At 42.2% G+C, this 21240-nt stretch overlaps 1 protein-coding gene across 1 annotated transcript; it reads right to left on the reverse strand.

Annotated features, from left to right (window-relative positions):
- Positions 1-1831: 1831 nt before the first annotated feature.
- HRG (histidine rich glycoprotein) lies at positions 1832-15130 on the reverse strand. Its single transcript, XM_010376615.1, has 7 exons — positions 14874-15130; positions 11980-12096; positions 10998-11088; positions 9161-9327; positions 8082-8162; positions 4860-4961; positions 1832-3016 (listed from the first exon to the last, which is right to left on the reverse strand). The coding sequence occupies exons 1-7, from the start codon at positions 15054-15056 to the stop codon at positions 2177-2179; spliced, it is 1581 nt and encodes a 526-aa protein (XP_010374917.1). The 5' UTR covers positions 15057-15130; the 3' UTR covers positions 1832-2176.
- Positions 15131-21240: the final 6110 nt, after the last annotated feature.

Raw genomic sequence — 21240 nt, forward strand, 5'->3', positions numbered from 1 at the left:
AAAATTGATACACTTTTTAGCTGGGATGACATAAGAAGCCTAGAAAAGCAGCTGAGGGCATTGGCTCACGTCTGTAATCCCAGCACTTTGTCAGGCTGAGGCAGGTGGATCATGAAGTCAGGAGTTCAAGACCATCCTGGCCAATATGGTGAAACCCCATCTCTACTAAAAATGCAAAAATTAGCCGAGCATGGTGGCAGGCACCTGTAGTCCCAGCTGCTCGGGAGGCTGAGGCAGGGGAATCGCTTGAACCCAGGAGGCGGAGATTGCAGTGAGCTGAGATTGTGCCACTGCACTCCAGCCTGGGTGACAGAGCAAGACTCTGGGGGGGGAAAAAAAAGAAGTCTAAAAAAGCATGGTGTGTTGTTTAAAACCTCTAGTAGAATGTACCGTCTCAGGGTGGGAATGGTTTCTTATCCCATTATTCCCCTGCAGTATCGGGTGTGCATAAGAAGAATGCACTTAACTGAAATGAATTGAGAGCTTCAACTCCTCTGTATTCCAAGGAATATTTTCATTAACTCAAGCAATGTTTACAAAAATACTTTATAAATTATTGAACCCTACTCCAGTGCTTCTGCGGGAGGATACATCCTGAGTTATTAACCTCTGTATCTTTTGCCCTCCATGGGTCTCATCTTTCTCCTCTCCCTGTTCAAGCAACTGACCTGGTGTTCATGCCTCCAGGAGGAAAGTGATTCTGCAGGGCCACATTCAGCTGCAGCTGCTGGTGTGGTCACGTGGGTTGTTTATGGATGATGACTCTTCTGATAGGTTGTTGTTTCTGGTCTGATTGGTCAGTGCTTGGGTCACGTTGGTTATGAAATACTTTGAGTATCACTATTGTAGTTGGAAGATAGACAGAATCTGAATTCTTTTAGTTTGTTCAAATGATTAAGTCCTGATTTGAGGAGGAAAGACAAAGAGGAGTACAGAGTGGAAAAAGAGTCTTCTGGCCCTAAAAATAGACAAAGTGAACTTACCTGAGACTAGCAAGAGAGTCCTTAGCTGAGGGAGAAGGTATAGGAAGAAGAGTGCTTTCTGGGCATGCAGCTGGGAAGACAGCAAGATCCCAGGGAGAGAGTAACCATATGCCATACCTTGGCAGTCATGTCCATTGCTAGTGTACAGACACTCCTGCATTTACAGTTCGCTAGAGAAGTAGCAAATAAATCAGACTGAAAGAGTGATGTGAACAGGGTCGTGACTATCCCTGAGCATGATGGCTATCACTCATGATGATGATCATTGGTCCAACAGTCACCCTGGCTGAGGGATAGTCACTACCCTGTTTCCCACCACCTGGACAGCTTGGCACTGTGTAAGATTCTAGAACTGTGGCCAACTTTGTGTGGAAAGTAGCAGGGTAGGGCAAGGGAACTCCAGGAAGGACCAGTGTTAAATTTCCCAGTAAGCCAGTAGAATGGCATTCTCAAATAGAAATTAATTTGTTCTGAGCATAAAGTGACATTTCTTGTGCACCTGAATTTATGGTCATGATTCATGTTAGCAAGCTTCTTTGCAATTTATAACCAGAAGTTTGTTTGCTTCATGACTGAATTTAGAACTTATTTGTCCAAAAGAAAATTTAGATGCCTAGTAATAATCACTAGGAGAGAATTTAGGTCACTTTAATAATAATAAATAGGGAGAGGGTGGGAAGCAGGAGAGCACTCAGAAAAAGAACTAAAGCATGCTGGGCTTAATACCTAGGTGATGGGTTGATAGGTGCAGCAAGCCACCATGGCATGCATTTACCTATATAACAAACCTGCACACCCTGCACATGTGCCCTGGAACTTAGAAAATAAAATGAAATAAATAATAATAATAGTTTCAATACCATACTTTATTGGTATGCCCAGGTATAGCCCAAGCAGTAACAGAGACTCTAGAATTAGAGTTAAGTCCAGGAAAGGAGATTCTGAGTGGCATAGATTCGCCTCAGGTGTTGTAGTGGTGAGTGACAGAATTAACTACTAATTGGCAGCACTGAGTTCTTTCCTCTCCTTTCCATTTGATCTTTCTTCTCAAGCCATCTCTTTTCCCATTCACATTTTGCTGCATCTCCAGTATGAAAGCAAGTAGAAAAGAACTGTAATTTTCAAAATTACTGGTCATTTTATTTATGATTCTAAAAGGTATAATTCATTTTCCTCTTCAAAGGAATCACATTTTATTTTGGAAGTGAGTGTGTGAAAAACGTGGAAACTTGTGGAAACTCACTCTTGAACTTCCCTGGACATAATTCAGAGGCTGACTGAGGAAAGGGCTGAATGTCTGGCTTTAGAGGGTGTTTGTGGTGCGGCAATGGGAAACTGGGAAAATTGGCTTCAGGAAGTGGCAGCACCTCACCTTTCCTTAGAGAAGGGAGTCGGTACACAGATCCAGTTTGTCTGCAATGGAAGGGTCGATGTCCTTTACCTGGGCCTCGTCTTCTTAAGTGCCCAGGTGGTGGGCCGTGGCCATGGCAATGGTGACATTGGTTATGGGGTGGTGGGTCACAAGGTCCATAATCTTGGAAATCATGGCAGTGGGGATGGTGTCCATGGGGATGGTGTCCATGGGGATGGTGCCTGTGGGGATGGTGTCCAGGGGGATGGTGTCCATGGGGATGCTGTCTATGGGTACCGTGTTCGTGAGGATGGTGTGCATGGGGATGGTGTCCATGAGGATGGTGTTCATGGGAATGATGCTTATGAGGATGGAGGTCACTGGAATTATTATTATGAGGATGTATTTGGGCCCCATTCGTGCCAAAAGTGGCATGATGACATCTTGAGCAGGACATGGGCAATAGTGGAGGAGTGCCTTGTGGAAGTGGGGGTCCATGTAAGTGATCTCTTTCATCTGGAGGAGGTGGGCGTCCATGTTCGTGTGGCTCGTGGGGATGACGATGATCTCTGGATCCATGGGGCTTGAGTGGAGACTTGGTGGTGGTAGAAGAATGCTCATGCCCACCCCAGTGGAAGGGATGTCTCAAATGAGGCGGTACACCATTGATGTTCCCATGTTCCTGGAAAAGGACACAGAAAAGTGCCTATCGTCATGGAACATAAAAGAAGATGTTAGATACTTGACTCGATTTACACCAATGACTCCCAGATCATAGATTCCACAAATCAATTTTAAAAGGATTACAAAAAAGGATTCTCAAATTGTTATCTAGCCCAGTTGATATTTAAAATATAAATATAAGTATCATTTACCACTATTATTGTTTCACAAAAGAAACGACTTTTTTTTCTAAGACTGAGTCTCACTCTGTCACCCAGTCTGGAGTGCAGTGGTGCGATCTCTGCTCATTGCAACGTCCACCTCTCAGGTTCAAGCAATTCTCTTACCTCAGCCTCCCATGTAGCTGGGACCACAGGCCCAAGCCACCATGCCCACCTAATTTGTTTTTCCTTTTTTTGAGACAGAGTCTCGCTCTGTTGCCCAGGCTCCTAATTTGTGTATTTTTAGTAGAGATGGGTTTTACCATGTTCAATTCCTTGTTTCAAGTGATCCACCCATCCCAGCCTCAAAGTGCTGGGATTGCAGGTGTGAGCCACCATGCCTAGCCTGGAAGGAAATTTTGATTAAAAAAAGAAAAAAAAAAAAAAAAAAAAGAGCCAGAAACACAATATCAGAGTAAAGGATTGTCCTTTAGATGGATAAATGTTAAATATAAAAAACTCCATTACCTTTATTTTTTTTTCATTTTTACTACACAGAGTGGTGAAACAATATTATCACCTGGCACCCATCTGTAGACCAACACTAGAAAACTAGTGCCTTATAACTGATATTCTTAACTGAGACTTGACGGTATCAATGTCCCTTACTCCTAAAGGCTGAACACTTGACCTCTTCTCTCTCTTCCCTGTTCCGAGTTTAATTTTTAAAAAATAGCTACAGAGGCTGGGCGTGGTGGCTCACGTCTGCAATCCCAGAACTTTGGGAGGCCGAGGGAGGTGGATCACCTGAGGTTGGGAGTTTGAGACCAGCCTGGCCAACATGCAGAAACCCCGTCTCTACTAAAAATGCAAAATTAGCCAGGCGTGGTGTTGCATGCCCGTAATCCCAGCTACTCAGGAGGCTGAGGTAGGAGAATCGCTTAAACCCAGGAGGCGGAGGTTGCGATGAGCTGAGATGGCACCATTGCACCCCAGCCTGGCCAACAAGAGCGAGACTCCGTCTCAGAAAAAAAAAAAAAGACAGAGCCATGTTCGTGGCGACAATCCTGCCCTTTGTTTCTTTTTCTTTTTTTTAAATTTGGGATTGGATGTTTGGATTATTTTCAGTTTTGTTTCTGATATGAAAAATTTCATGAAGCAAATCTTTGTACTCACGTAAAAATAGAAAAAAGATTTCTGAGACAGATGCAAAATATGGTTTTGCATCTCATTTTATATACATTTACATAATAAATTTGAGGCTAATTTATTCCCCTTAGATTCCGTGCCCAATAATACAAGCTTAGGTATGACTAAGTCTCAGCGTCAGAGTCCCGACTACAAGGAGCATTTTCAAATTCATTCAAGTTTGGTTGAATTGGACATGATTTTAATTTTCTGCCAATTGTTACCCCTCTCCAATTCTTGGAAAAGTTTTCATACTTTTTGTGTAAGCTGGCAATTGCACTCCTTTCCCCAGTTGTGGGGTACTCTCTGTATCTTTTCTTGCATGTCTGTCTGTGTCTCTCTCTCTCTCTCTCTCTCTCTCTCTCTCTCTCTCTCTCTCTCTCTCTCTCTCTCTCTCTCTCACACACACACACACACACCCATACATAGAGCTTTAGGAACCAACAACACTATTTGTGTACATATGTCACTTAATCTGGCACTGCCACGACAAAGTCTGCTTAGACAACCCACCTGAGGGTCGAAGACTTCGCAGTTTATGAAAAGGTCTTTCGGGCTTTCCAAGTCCAAGGCTTCTACATCATAGAACAAATCTGCTCTGCAGAATCCAAAGACCTACAAAAGAATGAGGAGCCTGTTAGTGTGTGTGTCCAGGTGGTGTGAAGATGACAAGCCGGAGTTAGCTTCCAGACATTCAGAAAAGGAAGAAGTGCTTCAGAAAAATCAGGGTAACATGATCAGATAGCCCCACCAGTTGTTCAGCAATCTTTCCTCATCAAGCTTTGGGGGAAGTGCAGATGGCGAAGGGTATCACTCAAGTTGCTGTGTTTTTTTCATGAGCAGGCACCAGCACTGGGCTTCCCAAGGGTGGTGGTGAGGAAGACCACATCATTGCTGCCTTGCCTTTAGGCCAACCCTTCTGCCCTGGAGACCTCAGTTGCCTGTGCCTAGGACAATGAGGAATGGTGCCAAAGAGGGACTTTTACAACTTCAGCGAGTCCCTTGGAGGAAAGTGTTGGACAGGAGGGAATCTGTACGGCATAAAGATGGGTTTTCGTGGACATTGTTAAGGCAAGTGTCTGCTGACTCCACTCAAGTATGAGGGCTACAACTGGATGGCACTCCTGTGCTCCAGCTCCTAAACTCACCTGTGAAAGATCGACTAGGACAGGAGGACGGCTGTCTGCTAGAAGAAATTGCTAAGCACCAGGGTTCTGAGTACAGTTTGGGAATCAGAGAGACCTATATTAATCCTGGCTTCTCCATTTCCTAGTTGTCTGAGTTTGGGAAAGTTACAAAAGATTTCTGGAAGTCAGCCATTGTAAAATGGGGATAATACTATGTATTCACAGGTTGTGGGAGGACTTAATTAAATGAGAGGATGGTGTAAAACACTTACTCCTGAGTCTCTTCTTCAGCTCTGATGCATCAGGTCTGGGGTTACATTATCCATACCAAAAGGGTTTCTTGACCATAGGAATAAGGGAGAGAGGTGTCTTTTCTGGTGGCCACTAAGAAGGATCCTAGACCTGGTTCAGTTTGGATATTAGAACAGCTAACAAAGGTACTAATGGATGGTTTCTCCCTTTTGACCAGGGAGAATGTGCTGTTTTTTTTTGTTTGTTTGTTTGTTTTTTTTTTATTATATTTTAAGTTCTAGGGTACATGTGCATAACGTGCAGGTTTGTTACATATGCATACTTATGCCATGTTGGTGTGCTGCACCCACCAACTCGTCAGCACCCATCAATTCATCATTTATATCATGTATAACTCCCCAATGCAATCCCTCCCTCCTTCCCCCTCCCCATGATAGGCCCCAGTGTGTGATGATCCCCTTCCCGAGTCCAAGTGATCTCATTGTTCAGTTCCCACCTATGAGTGAGAACATGCGGTGTTTGGTTTTCTCTTCTTGTGATAGTTTGCTAAGAATGATGGTTTCCAGCTGCATCCATGTCCCTACAAAGGACGCAAACTCATCCTTTTTTATGGCTGCATAGTATTCCATGGTGTATATGTGCCACATTTTCTTAATCCAGTCTGTCACAAATGGACATTTGGGTTGATTCCAAGTCTTTGCTATTGTGAATAGTGCTGCAATAAACATATGTGTGCATGTGTCTTTGTAGTAGAATAATTTATAATCCTTTGGGTATATACCCAGTAGTGGGATGGCTGGGTCATATGGTACATCTAGTTCTAGATCCTTGAGGAATTGCCATACTGTTTTCCATAATGGTTGAACTAGTTTACAATCCCACCAACAGTGTAAAAGTGTTCCTATTTCTCCACATCCTCTCCAACACCTGTTGTTTCCTGACTTCTTGAGAATGTGCTGTTAAACCTCAGAAAAATCCTGGACTTGACATCGTAATTAAAATTCCATTTCCTAACACTCTCTAGCTAAGTGCCCTTAGGTAAGTGGTTTTAATTTTAGCTCCCCTTGTCACAGGGAAATGTAGGCAGATACTTGCTTTTCCTTGTTAGCAGGATTTTCACGAGGCTCTGACCTGATAATAATAGATGTGGAGGTGTTTCTTTAACTGTAGATCACCATGCAAATGCCAGGTAGTATTAATAATGTCTCCCTGCAGATACATGGGAATCTATTGGTAAATGATTAGAGGAAAAATCCCACTGAACTTTCTATAAGAATAACTAAGTTTTAATCTCAGCTTGGTTGTCAACATCAGCAAGAGCTTTCCTTTGCTGAGCTTCAGTTGCCTCCTTATTTGTCGCGTGGGATTGCGTGAGTATCAATGATGTGGAATTAATAAAACCACTGGGTGTAGGGCCTTAGTACAAGTTGCTATAGTTCTAACTAAGCCTGTAATCCTAATGAGTTAGCAACTTAGTTTTAAGTTTAGATATATATCATGTATATTATGAAATCATGTTCTTATGGTTCGCTTATGTTCTCTGTGCCTCAGTTTCCCTATCTGCTAATTTGGGAAGAAAGTAGCATCTATCTCATATGGTAGTGTGAGGGTTAATAAATTATCACAGGCTGGGTGTGATGGCTGATGCCTGTAATCCCAGCACTTTGAGAGGCCGAAGTGGGTGGATCACCTGAGGTCAGGAGTTTGAGACCAACCTGACCAACATGGTGAAACCCCATCTCTACTAAAAATACAAAAATTAGCCAGGCATGGTGGTGCATGTCTGTAATCCCAGTTACTCAGGAGGGTGAGGCAGGAGAATCACCTGAACCTGGGAGGCGGAGGTTGCAGTGAGCCGAGATCACGCCATTGCACTCCATCCTGGGCAACAAGAGCGAAATTCCATCTCAAAAACAAAAGTTATCCTGTGTGTAAATCACTTAGAAGAGTGCCTGGCAGGTACTAAGTGCATCCCAGATGATACTTTGTATTTCACAGACATTTCTTCCTCCTTCTCCTCCTCGTTTTCTCTTTCTTCCTCTCCTTCCTCTTCTCCTTCTCCTTCTCTTTCTCCTCCTCCTCCTCCTCCTCCTCCTCCTCCTCCTCCTCCTCCTCCTCCTCCTCCTCCTCCTCCTCCTCTTCTTCTTCTTCTTCTTCTTCTTCTTCTTCTTCTTCTTCTTCTTCTTCTTCTTCTTCTTCTTCTTCTTCTTCTTCTTCTTCTTCTTCTTCTTCTTCTTCTTCTTCTTCTCTGTGACTCTAGTCAGTGATCACAGACATTTCTTTTTTTTTTTTAATTATTATACTTTAAGTTCTAGGGTACATGTGCACAATGTGCAGGTTTGTTTCTTATACTCACATTGGGGTGTCTGGGGAAATAGTGTCTGGAGCAGTTCCGCACAGAGAAGTCCACGAAGTAACTGGTTCCTTCCCCTCCTCTCTAGAACAGATGGGATCAAAATAGTTTCAAGAACAGACAAAGAAAAGGGAAAAAAAGCAGTAGATAACTATAACTACCATTCAATATTTTTTAAGGCAGTATGAGAATTCAAAATCACCAGTATGTGTAATTTTTTAAAATGGTTACTGCCTTTTAAAAATGTGTCACCTAAGTGATAAGGTGAATACCATTTCACTGAAAAGGTTCAAGTAATAAATACATGATGAAGTAGAGTGTGAAAAATCACTCCTCCTGCACTCCAACTTCTTCCCAGAGTTGTCATTCTCATTTATTTGATGTGTTTCCTCTTTGAGTGTTTTCCTAGATATGTTACACATACACAGGTAGATCTAAGTGTTTCATATAAATGGGTTCATAGTCTAAGTACTGTTCTATAACCTGTGTTTTCCTATACCAATATGTTTTGAAACTCCAGTGCGCATGGGTCCAAACATTCTTTGAGCAACTGCATAGTACTCATTTCCTTACTTGTATGTAACACAATCTATTTAACGTTGCATTTTCTGAATGCATAGCAAATGTCAACCAGTTGCTCTACAAGACAGTTCTGGGTGAAAGCACTTGGGTCCTTGTAGAGCGAGCAGGGAACTGTCTAGCCATAGGCACATTACTGGGTGTTGTGAGGTAGTTTCTCTGAACTTCAGTTTTCCATCATAGTACAAGAGTTAGTACTGGATGATTTGTAATGACACAACCCTCATATGCTTTTGTCTGTCCCTGATTCCTCTTTAGATTTTCTGTCCTCTCTGTCAGATGTCCACTCCCCCACCCACCCTTCAAAAAATAAAAGTGTTTGAGGAAGGCAATTGTTCGGTATTTTAAAAAATATCTGCTGCCTATCTTTTATGGCCCCAAAAGTGACAAATTAAAAGGCAGCTGGTCAATTGAGGCACGTGGAGAGGGTGTGCCGTTCAGTTCCTGCTGCCAATTTGGAGTCTGGGCCTTCAGACTCCAGCTGAACCTTAGTGGAGACTCACCGCTCTTGCAACTCTCTCGATTCGGTCCACTCTGAAAGAGGCAAAGTCATCATTCTCCTCTTTGTACTTCTCAAGGGCTTTGTCGGCTTGCTTTCTGTAACTCTCAGTATCCTCAAAGAAATCTAACAGGACGGAACTATCTTTGGTATTGGCCAGTGCTGAAGAGACTGGAGAAAGAAGATGGCAGTGTCACAGTTAAGGGCTGGAAATGTTAATGGTGGCTTGGTGGCAAGAATGACAGTAACTTTCATTTTACAGATGGGCAAATTGAGGGTTGGAAGAGCTAAGTAACTGCTTCAAGATCAATCAGCCATTTCGCAACAGAGCTAAACTGCTGATTCTTCCTTTGACTCTTTCTGATCCCAATGTCTATGTTGTGACCCCTACTCACGACGCCTTCACCAGTACCACTGACAAGGTGCTAACATATATATATATATGACATTTGCTAATATATAAATATATATTATCTATTATCTAATATCTATTATATATTTATATATTATCTAATATATCATATATTTATGTGTTATATAATACATATTATGTATTTATGTATTATATAATACATATTATATATTTATGTATTATATAATACATATTATATATTTATGTATTAATATGACATATATTAATATATATATTAAACAATAGAGATGGGGTGGAGCCACATTGTCCAGGCTAGTCTCAAACTCCTGGGCTCAAGCGACCCTCTGGCCTCAGCCTCCCAAAGTGCTGGGATTATAGATGTGAGCCACCGCACCAGGCCACTAATATTTTAATAAGTTCTTCCTGCTGTTGCCAAGGAGGAAGATGGAGTATTAACACAGAGTTTTGCTCAGAGAGAGGAGAAGATACAGATCATCCTTTCTTCAATGCAACCTCCTGTGGCAGTAGCTTGCATTTTTGTATTAATATCATATTTGGATTTGCTATTTTAAAAAGGAATTCTGTGATAATTCTTTCTGAAAATGTAAATAAAAAGGGTATGGAGGCCGGGCTTGGTGGCTCGCACCTGTAATCCCAGCACTTTGGGAGGCCAAGGTGGCAGATCACCTGAGGTCAAGAGTTTGAGACCAGCCTGACCAACACGGAGAAACTCCATCTCTACTAAAAATACAAAATTAGTTGGGTGTGGTAGCATCTGCCTGTAATCCCAGCGACCTGGGAGGCTGAGACAGGAGAATTACTTGAACCTGGGAGGCGGAGGTTGCAGTGAGCCGAGATCACACTATTGCACTTCAGCCTGGGCAACAAGAGTGACACTCTGTCTCAAAAATAAAAATAAAAAAATAAATAAATAAATAAATAAATAAATAAATAAATGCTATGGAATTTAGAGTTAACACTCCTGGGATAGTGTCACATCTTCACAATATCTTGGCTTTGTTCTCGAGGCCAAGTCATTTAACCTCTTTGAGCGTCAATTATTTTGTCTTAACTAGAAAGTGTCATAATCTTTACTTCATAGTCCCAAGACTTTACTTCCTCCCAAGACTATACAACTGCCAGATGATGACTCAAGCTAAAGCAAGTCTGACTCCAAAGCCTATATCTATAATCATGCTAACCTACCTCTCCTAAATCTCTATTTTCGTGTATTGAATTTCTTTAAAGGAAAGTGTACCAGTACCAGGGGAAACTTGTCTCCCTTCTATTACCTGGAGAATGAATAATAATGAAGTCTATGAAGGTTTTTCTTTCATGTACATCATAGATGTACATGAATACATCTGAATATATATGAATACATATGTACATAGATGAGACAAATACCACTGTGTGATTGAATTTGCATGAATCAAGAATTAATTAGCAATTTAACAGATTACCATACCAGAACTTGTGGTGCAGTTAAAGTCAATCACTCTGAGATCCTGAGATTCATGGGAATGTCTTGTAGCTATTACCTTACATTGTCCGATCACCTGTAAAACAGAGGTTCTTGAGGACTTGCTGAGTCACTGCATCCCGCCTTCCTCAGGTCGGATGTGAAAGAGCAAAAAGGTGATGCAGCGTCCTCCTACAGTCCATTTAAACACATTTCTTTCATCAAAGCTTGTCTCAAACTGCGCATTTTCTTAGTCAATGTCTGTATGCTGCCTCCTGTTGGAACTCAAAATCCTCAGGAGAACCAGCAAGAAACTATTTAAAGCATCATGACCATACCCCAAACATTTTCAAGGGAAAAAGTGGTGAAACTCCAAGGAGTGTGAACCTCTTATTTTCTGGAAGTGAAATCTTGAATCTCTGCTTATTCATCTTCATGTTCTCCACCTGTGTCGGAGAGCCTGGCATTTGAGTACCCACCTCCCACATGCAAAGCCAGATCTTATTCCTCAGTGTATATCGTGGGCGCCGAGCAAGACCCAATTCCTCACTGCGAGTAATCCCTTTGGCCATTCCTGAAAATAGGACCATTGTTCATAGGACACAATTACAAGTTCATAGATTCTCATACCTGTAGACTGTCAAGAGTGGAAGGCCTTTAGAGTCCATGATTTCCTAAACTCACTTCTTATTTTACAGTCAAAAAACACCGAAGTGGAGGGATGTTATTAGGTGATTTGCCCAAAAGGACTCACAGCTGGTTATGCTCTTTGATGGGAACACACACCCTGCTGAGTTGTCCTGAACTGGTTTCCCAGGAAAGACTCTCAAGAGTATCGCTCAAGGTTAACATCATTTTGGTGAATCTCAAGGCAAAAGCTGCCCTTTCTCTTCTACTGTGTTAGCCCAGGCATTGGCTGCCCTGAGTGAACAGAGTAGATAGAAAATAAGAATGATAAGAGCAGAGCGAAGGTGCTCTCTTTACTTACTATTTCAGATGGACGTCTGGAATCAGGTGGCTCACAGTCATTCCAGTGTTTCCTGGATAGGACCAAGCAGTCAGATTCTTGCACATCTAAGGCTAAGTAATATACCGTTGCGTTTTCCTGAGGAATGCCAAAAGCAACATGTGAGTAGCACATGGAAACCTGGTGGGTTTTTTTGAAATTTATTAAAGCTATATATTTATTACTAAAACAGAATTCCTATTCCTCTCACTGTCTTTGCAATTGCCCTACCTTTGTGTCATTTGATCTATTGATTCCAATACATAATTTCAATGAGCTATTTCCAAAACTTCTTTTTAAGTGGTCCTGATGTGTCTCCTGCCCATAAACTTTAAGAAGCGATCACTAAATGGCAGTGGTGGTTTAGTGGAGGTGTCATCACCTATACATGCCTAGAAGTGTAAGTCATGACAACCTCATCAGGGCCTCCAATCTGTCCTTGTAGTTGTGTCCTCTTGCCCAGCTCTATTACTGATCATGGGATTTTCTGCCTTGATGTCACTTTGCCCAAAGCTAAACCCTCTCTCTTCCCTTACAAACCAGCTGCCTCTCCACTTCCCTTGTCTTTGTCAGTGCCACCACTAACAACATATTGCCTTAGACTCTGGGGTAAAACATGTAAACCTGTGAGATGTCTTCCTTGTCCTTGCTATTGCTATCCAGTACCAGGCCTTGAATGGTCTTTCTTGTCAACGTCTCTCATGTCTATTCCTCAGTCTCATTTCCTTGACTCCCACTACCCAGGTCTAACCCTTGTTCTTTCATTCCTGAATACATAAATAGCTTTCTACTTCATGTCCCTGTCTCTTGCCTCAGTTTCCCCAGGCACATCAGGTCCCCTCCCCACCCACCCGCTCTCTACCCTAGCTCTCAGAGGTAGCTCTGTGCTGATGCATCCTATACCCTAATATGTGTCGACGAGCCTGACATGGGACTAATGGTCACTGAATTACTGGTTGAGTCCTAAACTCCTGCACACCTGTTCTCTGCAACCCAGAGTGCCCTTTGATGCTTTCAGAAGGGTAAATTGTTTTCTGTAGTACTCCTCGTCTGCCCTCCTTAATTTCAGTTTTTCCATCAGAGGGAGAGTAGGTTATCTGGGGAGCTTAGAGGCAGGCTTCATGTCTCTCTATAATGTCTATCAGCTCCTCTAGTCCAGTTTAGGTAGGTGTGTAATCTAAGTGAAGACAGCTTGTTTCACCTCAAGACAAGCCCACAGGCTTGGCTCCCACCTGATGGCTGCTCCAGAGCCCACATGGAACTTCTGAAGCCCTCCTGCTTATATTAAATGGCTCCCTAACACCCTTCTTCCTGATTCCACACCCACGTAGAAGAGGTGGTGCCAGGAATTCACCAGGAACACCTTTATCCAGACCTGTTCAAATCCTACCCATGCATCATTACACAGTGGAAGCCTCCTCCCATCCAGTCTTACTAGATCTCCCCTCATTAAACTGCCCGAGTACATTTACCACTCCTTTGGCCACTTGGCTATTGTTGGAGTTCAGGACATGGTACCTCAAAGTATGGTACTTTGGCATGCTGAGTCCTTTGAACTGAAGGAAATGGGAAGGGCCTCAGTAGCAAGATCTGTCTGACCTTCTGCCCTTTGTTCTCCTACTCTGCTTTCTCCCCCAAGGCAAGTCATAGAAATTAAAATTTCTCTTCTCCAGGTCAGGTCACAGACAGCAGAATCTCTCTCCCCGAAAGCATCCATAAATCCTAAAATATGAATCTAACCTTCCCCCTGCATCTTTCTTTGTAGGAGCTGGCCATGAAGAAATTCTCTGACCTACTCTGTTTGATAGTAGGTCCTCAGATCCGCATTCCAGAGGGATCCTGTCTCATACTTGGGAGCCAGAAATGCCACACAGAGAGGCCATGAAGAACTCAAACAGACAGGCCTTGTTGGGTCCTTCTTTCAGTCTATGACTCTTAGATTACAGCCTTTTGTCCCACCACACTTCTGCATTCTGCACACTCTTCGTGGATTCTAAGTATGCAAGTGGCCAGTTTCTTTGGATATCTGAGTCTTCATTTGTGAAGACTCCTGTGTCAGATAAACTTTGGATTAAATAAAGTTGTATGTCTTCTTCTTCTTCTTCTTCTTCTTCTTCTTCTTCTTCTTCTTCTTCTTCTTCTTCTTCTTCTTCTTCTTCTTCTTCTTCTTCTTCTTTTGAGATGGAGTCTAGCTCTGTTGCCCAGGCTGGAGTGCAGTGACACCATCTCGACTCACTGCAAACTCTGCCTCCCGAGTTCAAGCGATTCTTCTGCCTCAGCCTCCTGAGTAGCTGGGATTACAGGCGTGCACCACCATGCCCAGCTAATTTTCATATTTTTAGTAGAGACAGGGTTTCACCATGTTGGCCAGGCTGGTCTTGAACTCCTGACCTCATGATCTGCCTGCCTTGGCCTCTCAAAGTGCTGGGATTACAGGCGTGAGCCACCGCGCCTGGCCTCGTCTACCAGTTTTATTTCAGGCTAAGTTAAGAGCCTTAGGAGGGTTGAGAAAACTTTGCCTTCTCTCTAGTTTATCCGAGTAACTTACAAAGTTTGCCTGTATGTGCCAGCATATTATTATTGCCTGGAGGCCAAGGCCCATAGTTTATTCTAATGTTTCTCTGGCAGTACTTAGCACATAACTGGGCTCAGCATAAACGCTTATACGTACCCACAAATCGAATCATAGTTAAGGGCACACTAATAACAGATCTTAGTTTGAAGGAAAAAAGAACAATTTAGAGTAGCCACAGAAACCAAACAAAAAACTCTGACCAAAGCCATTCATTGTGCAAAGCAGTAAGCCTAGGGGGTAGAGTCACATTTGCTCCCATGCATAATCTCCCAACTCAGCTCTGCCAATGGCAGTTCCTCACCACTTTGTCCAAGTGGGCATCAGCAACCCGCAGCAATTGGAAAAGGTAGCCATCCCATCGCCTTTTATTGATCAGGTCTACAGCTTTCTCAGCCTCCGGCTCAATAGCGCTACAGTCGGTGGGACTCACAGCCCACGAATCCTGCAGTGTGATCAAAAGCAGTGCTGCAATGAGCGTCTTCATTTTGTTAAACCATCCCTTGCTATGATCTGCCACTGCAGAGAATTTTATGCAGACTCTCCGAAACACACGCAATTGATTAAACAAAACCTTGATACATTTTTGTTGTGTAACTGGGGGTGTTCACCTTGACCCTGGGTTCAAATAAACATCAACAAGCTGTAAATGATTAGTGGGTCTTGGGGACAGAAAGTTGAGAAATGCTGCTGCTGAGTGGGTGGAACTGTGATCTGCACAAATCTGGATTTTTCTAGTAGATAGCAGATCTAAAGTATGTCTTTGAACGAAGCAGTGCCTATATTGGTGTAGGGGTGGGGCTAGGGGCAATTTTCCTCTATCTGCCTGTCTGTCTCAGCTGGAAATCTCCATCATCAGTCAGTGGATTGATGGATCAAGGCACTAAAACTCCTCAGTAGAAGGCAGCTGCATTATCTAAGGGAGGGAACATGTTAAACAGGTACCATTATAAAAAGGAAGCGACTTCAGGTAAAAATAGAATAATGAAGAGGCTGTCATTTTAAAGTCAGATCTGAATTTCCAACCTGGCTCTATTACTTTCCTACTGTGTAATGCTGGGTAAGCAACAAAACTTCTCTGATTCTTAGTTTCCTCGTGTCTGTGAGAGTCTGCAGTAATGTCTCTCAGACTTGGCTTCATATTAGAATCACCCCGGGAGCTTTAAAAAGTCCTGATGTCAAGGACTTCCTCCAGGACAATTTAATCAAAATCTCTGAGAGTGGACTTTGGTATTGGTAGTTTTAAAACTCCTAAGTAATCCAGTGTGTGCGGTCAAGGTTGAGAATTACTGGGATTCTAGAGAGAACCGAAGAGAGGGAAAGGATTTGAAGAGAGAACAAAAAGGGAGGTATATGAAAAGTAGATCTCATTTCTACAAGTCACAGGGTTAGTGAGTGCAACATGTTTTGAATATTGTTTGTGACTGAACTTTTAATGTCAGTAACCCTGGCTTTTAAATACCCAATGGGACCAGTCCAGAGTAACGGAGAATGACAGGAATGTATGGAATCTGGTCAAGGTGCTATTAAGAGGCTCCAACCCAGTGGGGAAGGGGAAAGCTATTGATTAAAACAAAAACTATTTTGAGTTTTTGTTATTATGAGTTGAATTCCTTAATGAAGCTTTTCTATTATGGCTATATTGGCTGCACCCTAAATGGGGTGTCCTGGGTGAACCAAATGCTGGTGTACGAAAAGGAATGGGAATGTTGAGGGGATGGGAAGAGGCATCAAGAGCAGGAATATAATTTTCCTACCGTACTGTTCTGCTGAAGCTAAGGGGTACCTCAGGGATCCATACATCCTCTTCCTTTACTGAATCTTAAAGAGCCATACAGTACTAATGATGCCATTCTGGCAACTGGAGTGGCTTCAGGGGAGACAGCACATTAAGGGTGCTGGGATGGTAATGGTTGGGAGGAAGCTGAATGGTAATAAGAGAGACACTCTGTCCTGAGAACCTTGATCCAGGACGTGACATTTGGCTTTGGGGATGGTTCCTATTAAGCATTTAGGGAACTAGAGAGTGGCCTCAGATGGAAGTGCTGACTTTACACAGTCTGGGCAGACTGGGCGGGTAAAATATTCATCTTCACCTTTTCATTTTGTTTTTTTTTTTTGATACAGAGTCTCACTTTCTCTGTTGCCCAGGCTGGAGTACAGTGGTGCCATCTCGGCTCACTGCAACCTCCGCCTCCCAGGTTCAAGCAATTCTTCTGTCTCAGCCTCCCGAGTGCTGTGACTACAGATGTCCACCACCACACCTGGCTAAATTTTGTATTTTTAGTAAAGACAAGGTTTCACCATATTGGTTGGGCTGATCTCGAACTCCTGACCTCAGGTGATCCACCTGCCTCGGCCTCCCATAGCTCTGTGATTATAGGAATGAGCCACTGTGCCCTGCTGTCTTCACATTTTCATTCTGCATTTAGGTTATTTCTGTGTGTCCTGGATATTTTACCAGAAAAAACAGTTAGCTAACGAATTTTTATTCTTTAAACCTTTTTGACTCATAATAGAACACATGCTTTTTGCAAAAAATGTGGAAAATACAAAAAGCATAAAGAAAATTCACCTCTAATTCTACAACCATAAGGAAAACCAACTATTTATAATGCATGATTGCTTCATATACTTTTTGCTATTTGAATATATGTAATATATATGTTTTGCATCATTAGAATTATTCTGTACATACAGATGTTTCTTTCCCTCCACTGTAGTTGAGTATGTATTTACTTATAACCTCTATTTTTTTTTCAGGTATTAATAGAAACCATATACGCTTTATAGATGTTTTTGTGTTTTTATAGGATTTTAAATGTTTGAGTTATTTTAAGTATATAATTTTTAGTCATAAACATAATCCCTGCACAAAGTAAAAAAGCAAGCAATATTTTAGAATACTGTAAAATAAAAATTAAGTCTCTTTCCTCCATTCTTCACCTCCCAAATCCTTTCCCAAGAGAAGGACTTTTAACAATCCCTTGCTATATATGGTTTAAATACTGTATTTTCCCTTAAGGGTATACCATGAGGACTTTCTCAGATCATTAAATATTCTTCAGAAAGATTATTTTTGAGATTACATAATATTGCATGTTATATGTGTTAATGTATTCAACATTCCCCAATTTTTGGCCATGCATATTGTTTCCAATTATTTGTTCTTATAAAAAAAGAATGAGTTCATGTCCTTTGTAGGGACATGGATGAAGCTGGAAACCATCATTCTCAGCAAACTATCGCAAGGACAAAAAACCAAACACCATGGCCGGGCGCGGTGGCTCACGCCTGTAATCCCAGCACTTTGGGAGGCCGAGGCGGGCGGATCACAAGGTCAGGAGATTGAGACCATCCTGGCTAACACAGTGAAACCTCGTCTCTACTAAAAATACAAAACATTAGCCGGGCGTGGTGGCGGGCGCCTGTAGTGCCAGCTACTCAGGAGGCTGAGGCAGGAGAATGGCGTGAACCCGGGAGGTGGAGTTGCAGTGAGCCGAAAGCGTGCCACTGCACTCTAGCCTGGGTGACAGAGCGGGACACTGCCTCAAAAATAAACAAAACAAACAAATAAACAAACAAACAAAATAAACCAAACACCGCATGTTCTCACTCATAGGTGGGAATTGAACAATGAGAACACTTGGACACAGGAAGGGGAACATCACACACGGTGGCCTGTCATGGGGCGGAGGGAGGGGGGAGGGATAGCATTAGGAGATATACCTAATGTATCTGACGAATGAATGGGTGCAGCACTCGAGCATTTTTTTCAGATGTTCATTCACCAACATTATACTAGAACTTAAAGTATAATAATAATATAAATAAATAAATAAATAAATGCTACAGTGGACCTCTTTGTAAATCTCTGACTATTTGTTTGAGAATCACTAGACTGGTTGACAGAATTTTATGACATTTGATTTTTTTGTAATAGGAGTCACTTTTTAAAGAAAATGCAGTTTTTATCAGGCTTAATGTATCTATTTTGTTAATTTACTTTAAAAATGGGCTTTAATTTTTAGAGCAGTTTTAGGTTAACGGTACAACTGAGTGGCGAGTACAGAGTTCCTACGCAGGCCCTACATATTCCCCTCACACTCACAGCCTCCCCTACTATAAACCTCTGAACACTAGCAGTGCATTTGTTACAGCTGATGAACTTACAGTGACCCATAGTTATAACCTAAAGTCTATGACTTACATTAGCGTTTACCCTTGATGTTGCACATCTGTGGGTTTTGACAAATATAGAATGAAATGTATCCACCATTGTAGCAGCATACAGAATAGCTTCACTGACTAAAAATCCTCTGTGCTCCACATATTCCATCCCTGTCTCCTTGCTAACCACTGGCAACCAGTGATCTTTTTACTGTCTTCATAATTTTGCCTTTTCCAAAATGTCATATGGTTGGAACCATACAGTATTTAATCTTTTCAGATTGCTTTCTTTCACTCAGTAATATGTATTTAAGCTTCCTCTATGTCTTTTTATGACTTGATATTTGTATTCTTTTTTAGTGCCAAATAATATTCCATTGTCAGGATTTACTTATCACTCACCTGGTGCAGGACAGTTTGTTGCTTCCAAATTTCAGCAATTATGAGCAGATCTGCTATGAATATCCATGTGTGGGTTTTTGTATGGACATAATTTTCACATCATTTGGGTAAATACCAAGGAGTGTGACTACTGGATCATATTATAAGAGTATGTTAAGTTTTGAAAGTAACTGTCAAACTGTCTTCCAAAGTGGCTGTACATTTGCATTCCCAGCAGCAATGAATGAGAAGTTCCTTTTGCTCCATATCCTTGCCACCATTTGGTATTGTCAGTGTTCTAGATTTTGGCCATTCTGACAGATATGTAGTGGTATCTCATTGTTGTTATAATTTGCATTTCTTTGATGACATATGAAGTTCACTGAAGTTCAGCATTTTTACAGATGTTCACTCACTTTTTTTTTTTTTTTTGGTGAGGTTTAAATCTTTTGCCCATTTTTATTTTTATTTTTTTAACTTCTATTTTTAAATCCATGGGTACATGTGCACATTTGTTATACAGGTAAACTCATGTCACAGGGGTCTGTTGTACAGATTATTTGTCATGCAAGTACTAAGCCTAGTACCAAACAGTCATTTTCTTCTGATCCTCTCCTTCCTCCCACCCTCCACCTTTGAGTAGGCCCCAGTGTGTGTTGTTTCCCTCTATGTGTACATGTGTTCTCATTATTTAGCTCCTACTTATAAGTGAGAGCGTGCAGTATTTGGTTTTCTGTTCCTGCATTAGTTTGCTAAGGATGATAACCTTCAGCTCCATCCATGTTACTGTGAAAGACACGATCTCATTTTTTTTTAAATGCTTTGCCCATTTTCAAAGTGGGTTGTTCATTTTCCTCTTGTTGAATATGTTCATTTTAAACATTCAGCAGAGGTAACTCTTAATATTATATAACTAGAAATACTCAGCTCCTGAAATTTTGTTGTAGAAGATTAGTGTTAGCAATTACAAACTACTGATGACTTGAATGCAAGAGCCTCAGATCAGTAATAAATGCAGCATTTTGCAACTATTGACAAGGATGCAGATTAGCTTGTCTGCATGGAGTCTGCAGAGTAAGAAAAAAAAGATCAAGGACTGAAAGCCAGAGAAACAGCATCTAAGAGATGAGCCAGAGAAGAGGAGCCCAAGGTGGGATATGAGGGGGAGTGGTCAGAAAAGTAGAAGAAAAACCTAGAGGATATAGACAAAGTCTCCTTAAAAAAGTCTGAAGAACAAGCAAGGTCAGCATTGTCAGATGCTTGAAAGTGTAAGTAAAAGTGAGCAGATTTTTGTTTTTAAATTTAAAATAAAAGATTGTGAGGGAACACCAAGTCAGTGGGTTATAGGAAAAGAGATGGATTCACATTACAGTGACCTAAGGAATGAGGAGGTGGTGGGGCAGTGGCAAGCATGGGAACAATCTAGTCTTTCATGAATTAAGCCATGGAAAGAGAAAGGAGGTGGTAGGTAGAAGGAGAAACAAAGTCTGAGGCCCTTCCCCATCCTTTTACCAGTAGAGAAGGGCCTTATAGAACACCCCTTGGGAAACCCCAGTTGAGGCTCCTAATGGTTTCTCTCTGTTGGCCTCAGGCCCATCCTTTAACTTTCTCTGCCTGGTCTTGTCTCCTAGGCTGACTCCGGGGAATTGAATAACCCAAGCTCTCCCTGCTGGTTAATTTACTACTGAGTTCAAAGAGCCACGGGGAGGAGGAGACTTGAAGGAAGCAGGAAAGTAGGGAGAGGGGAGGGTGCTTATTCCCTGCTCCTTCCCGCTTCAGCACTGGGTTCTGCAGGGGCTGCAGCCCTCCACCAGGGCGGCTCCTGCAGGTGGCTTCTCCACAGGATAGTTCCAACAGAGCAGAGAAGCCAGCCACTCCTGCTCCTGCTCAGCCTCAGGTGGTGAAGACTCCCTGCTGACGCTGTTGTCCAGGTGCCTCAGCATCCCTTGACCTCCCCTTCACCTGAGCCACAAGCCTTCACTAAAGGTCCCTTCACTGAAGTCTTTTTCTTTTTTTGAAACGGAGTCTAGATCTGTTACCCAGGCTGGCGGCGTACAGTGGCATGATCTCAGCTCACTGCAACCTCCACCTCCCAGGTTCAAGTGATTCTCCTGCCTCAG

Source organism: Rhinopithecus roxellana, chromosome 1, assembly GCF_007565055.1.
Source record: "Rhinopithecus roxellana isolate Shanxi Qingling chromosome 1, ASM756505v1, whole genome shotgun sequence".
NCBI classification, from domain to species: domain Eukaryota; kingdom Metazoa; phylum Chordata; class Mammalia; order Primates; family Cercopithecidae; genus Rhinopithecus; species Rhinopithecus roxellana.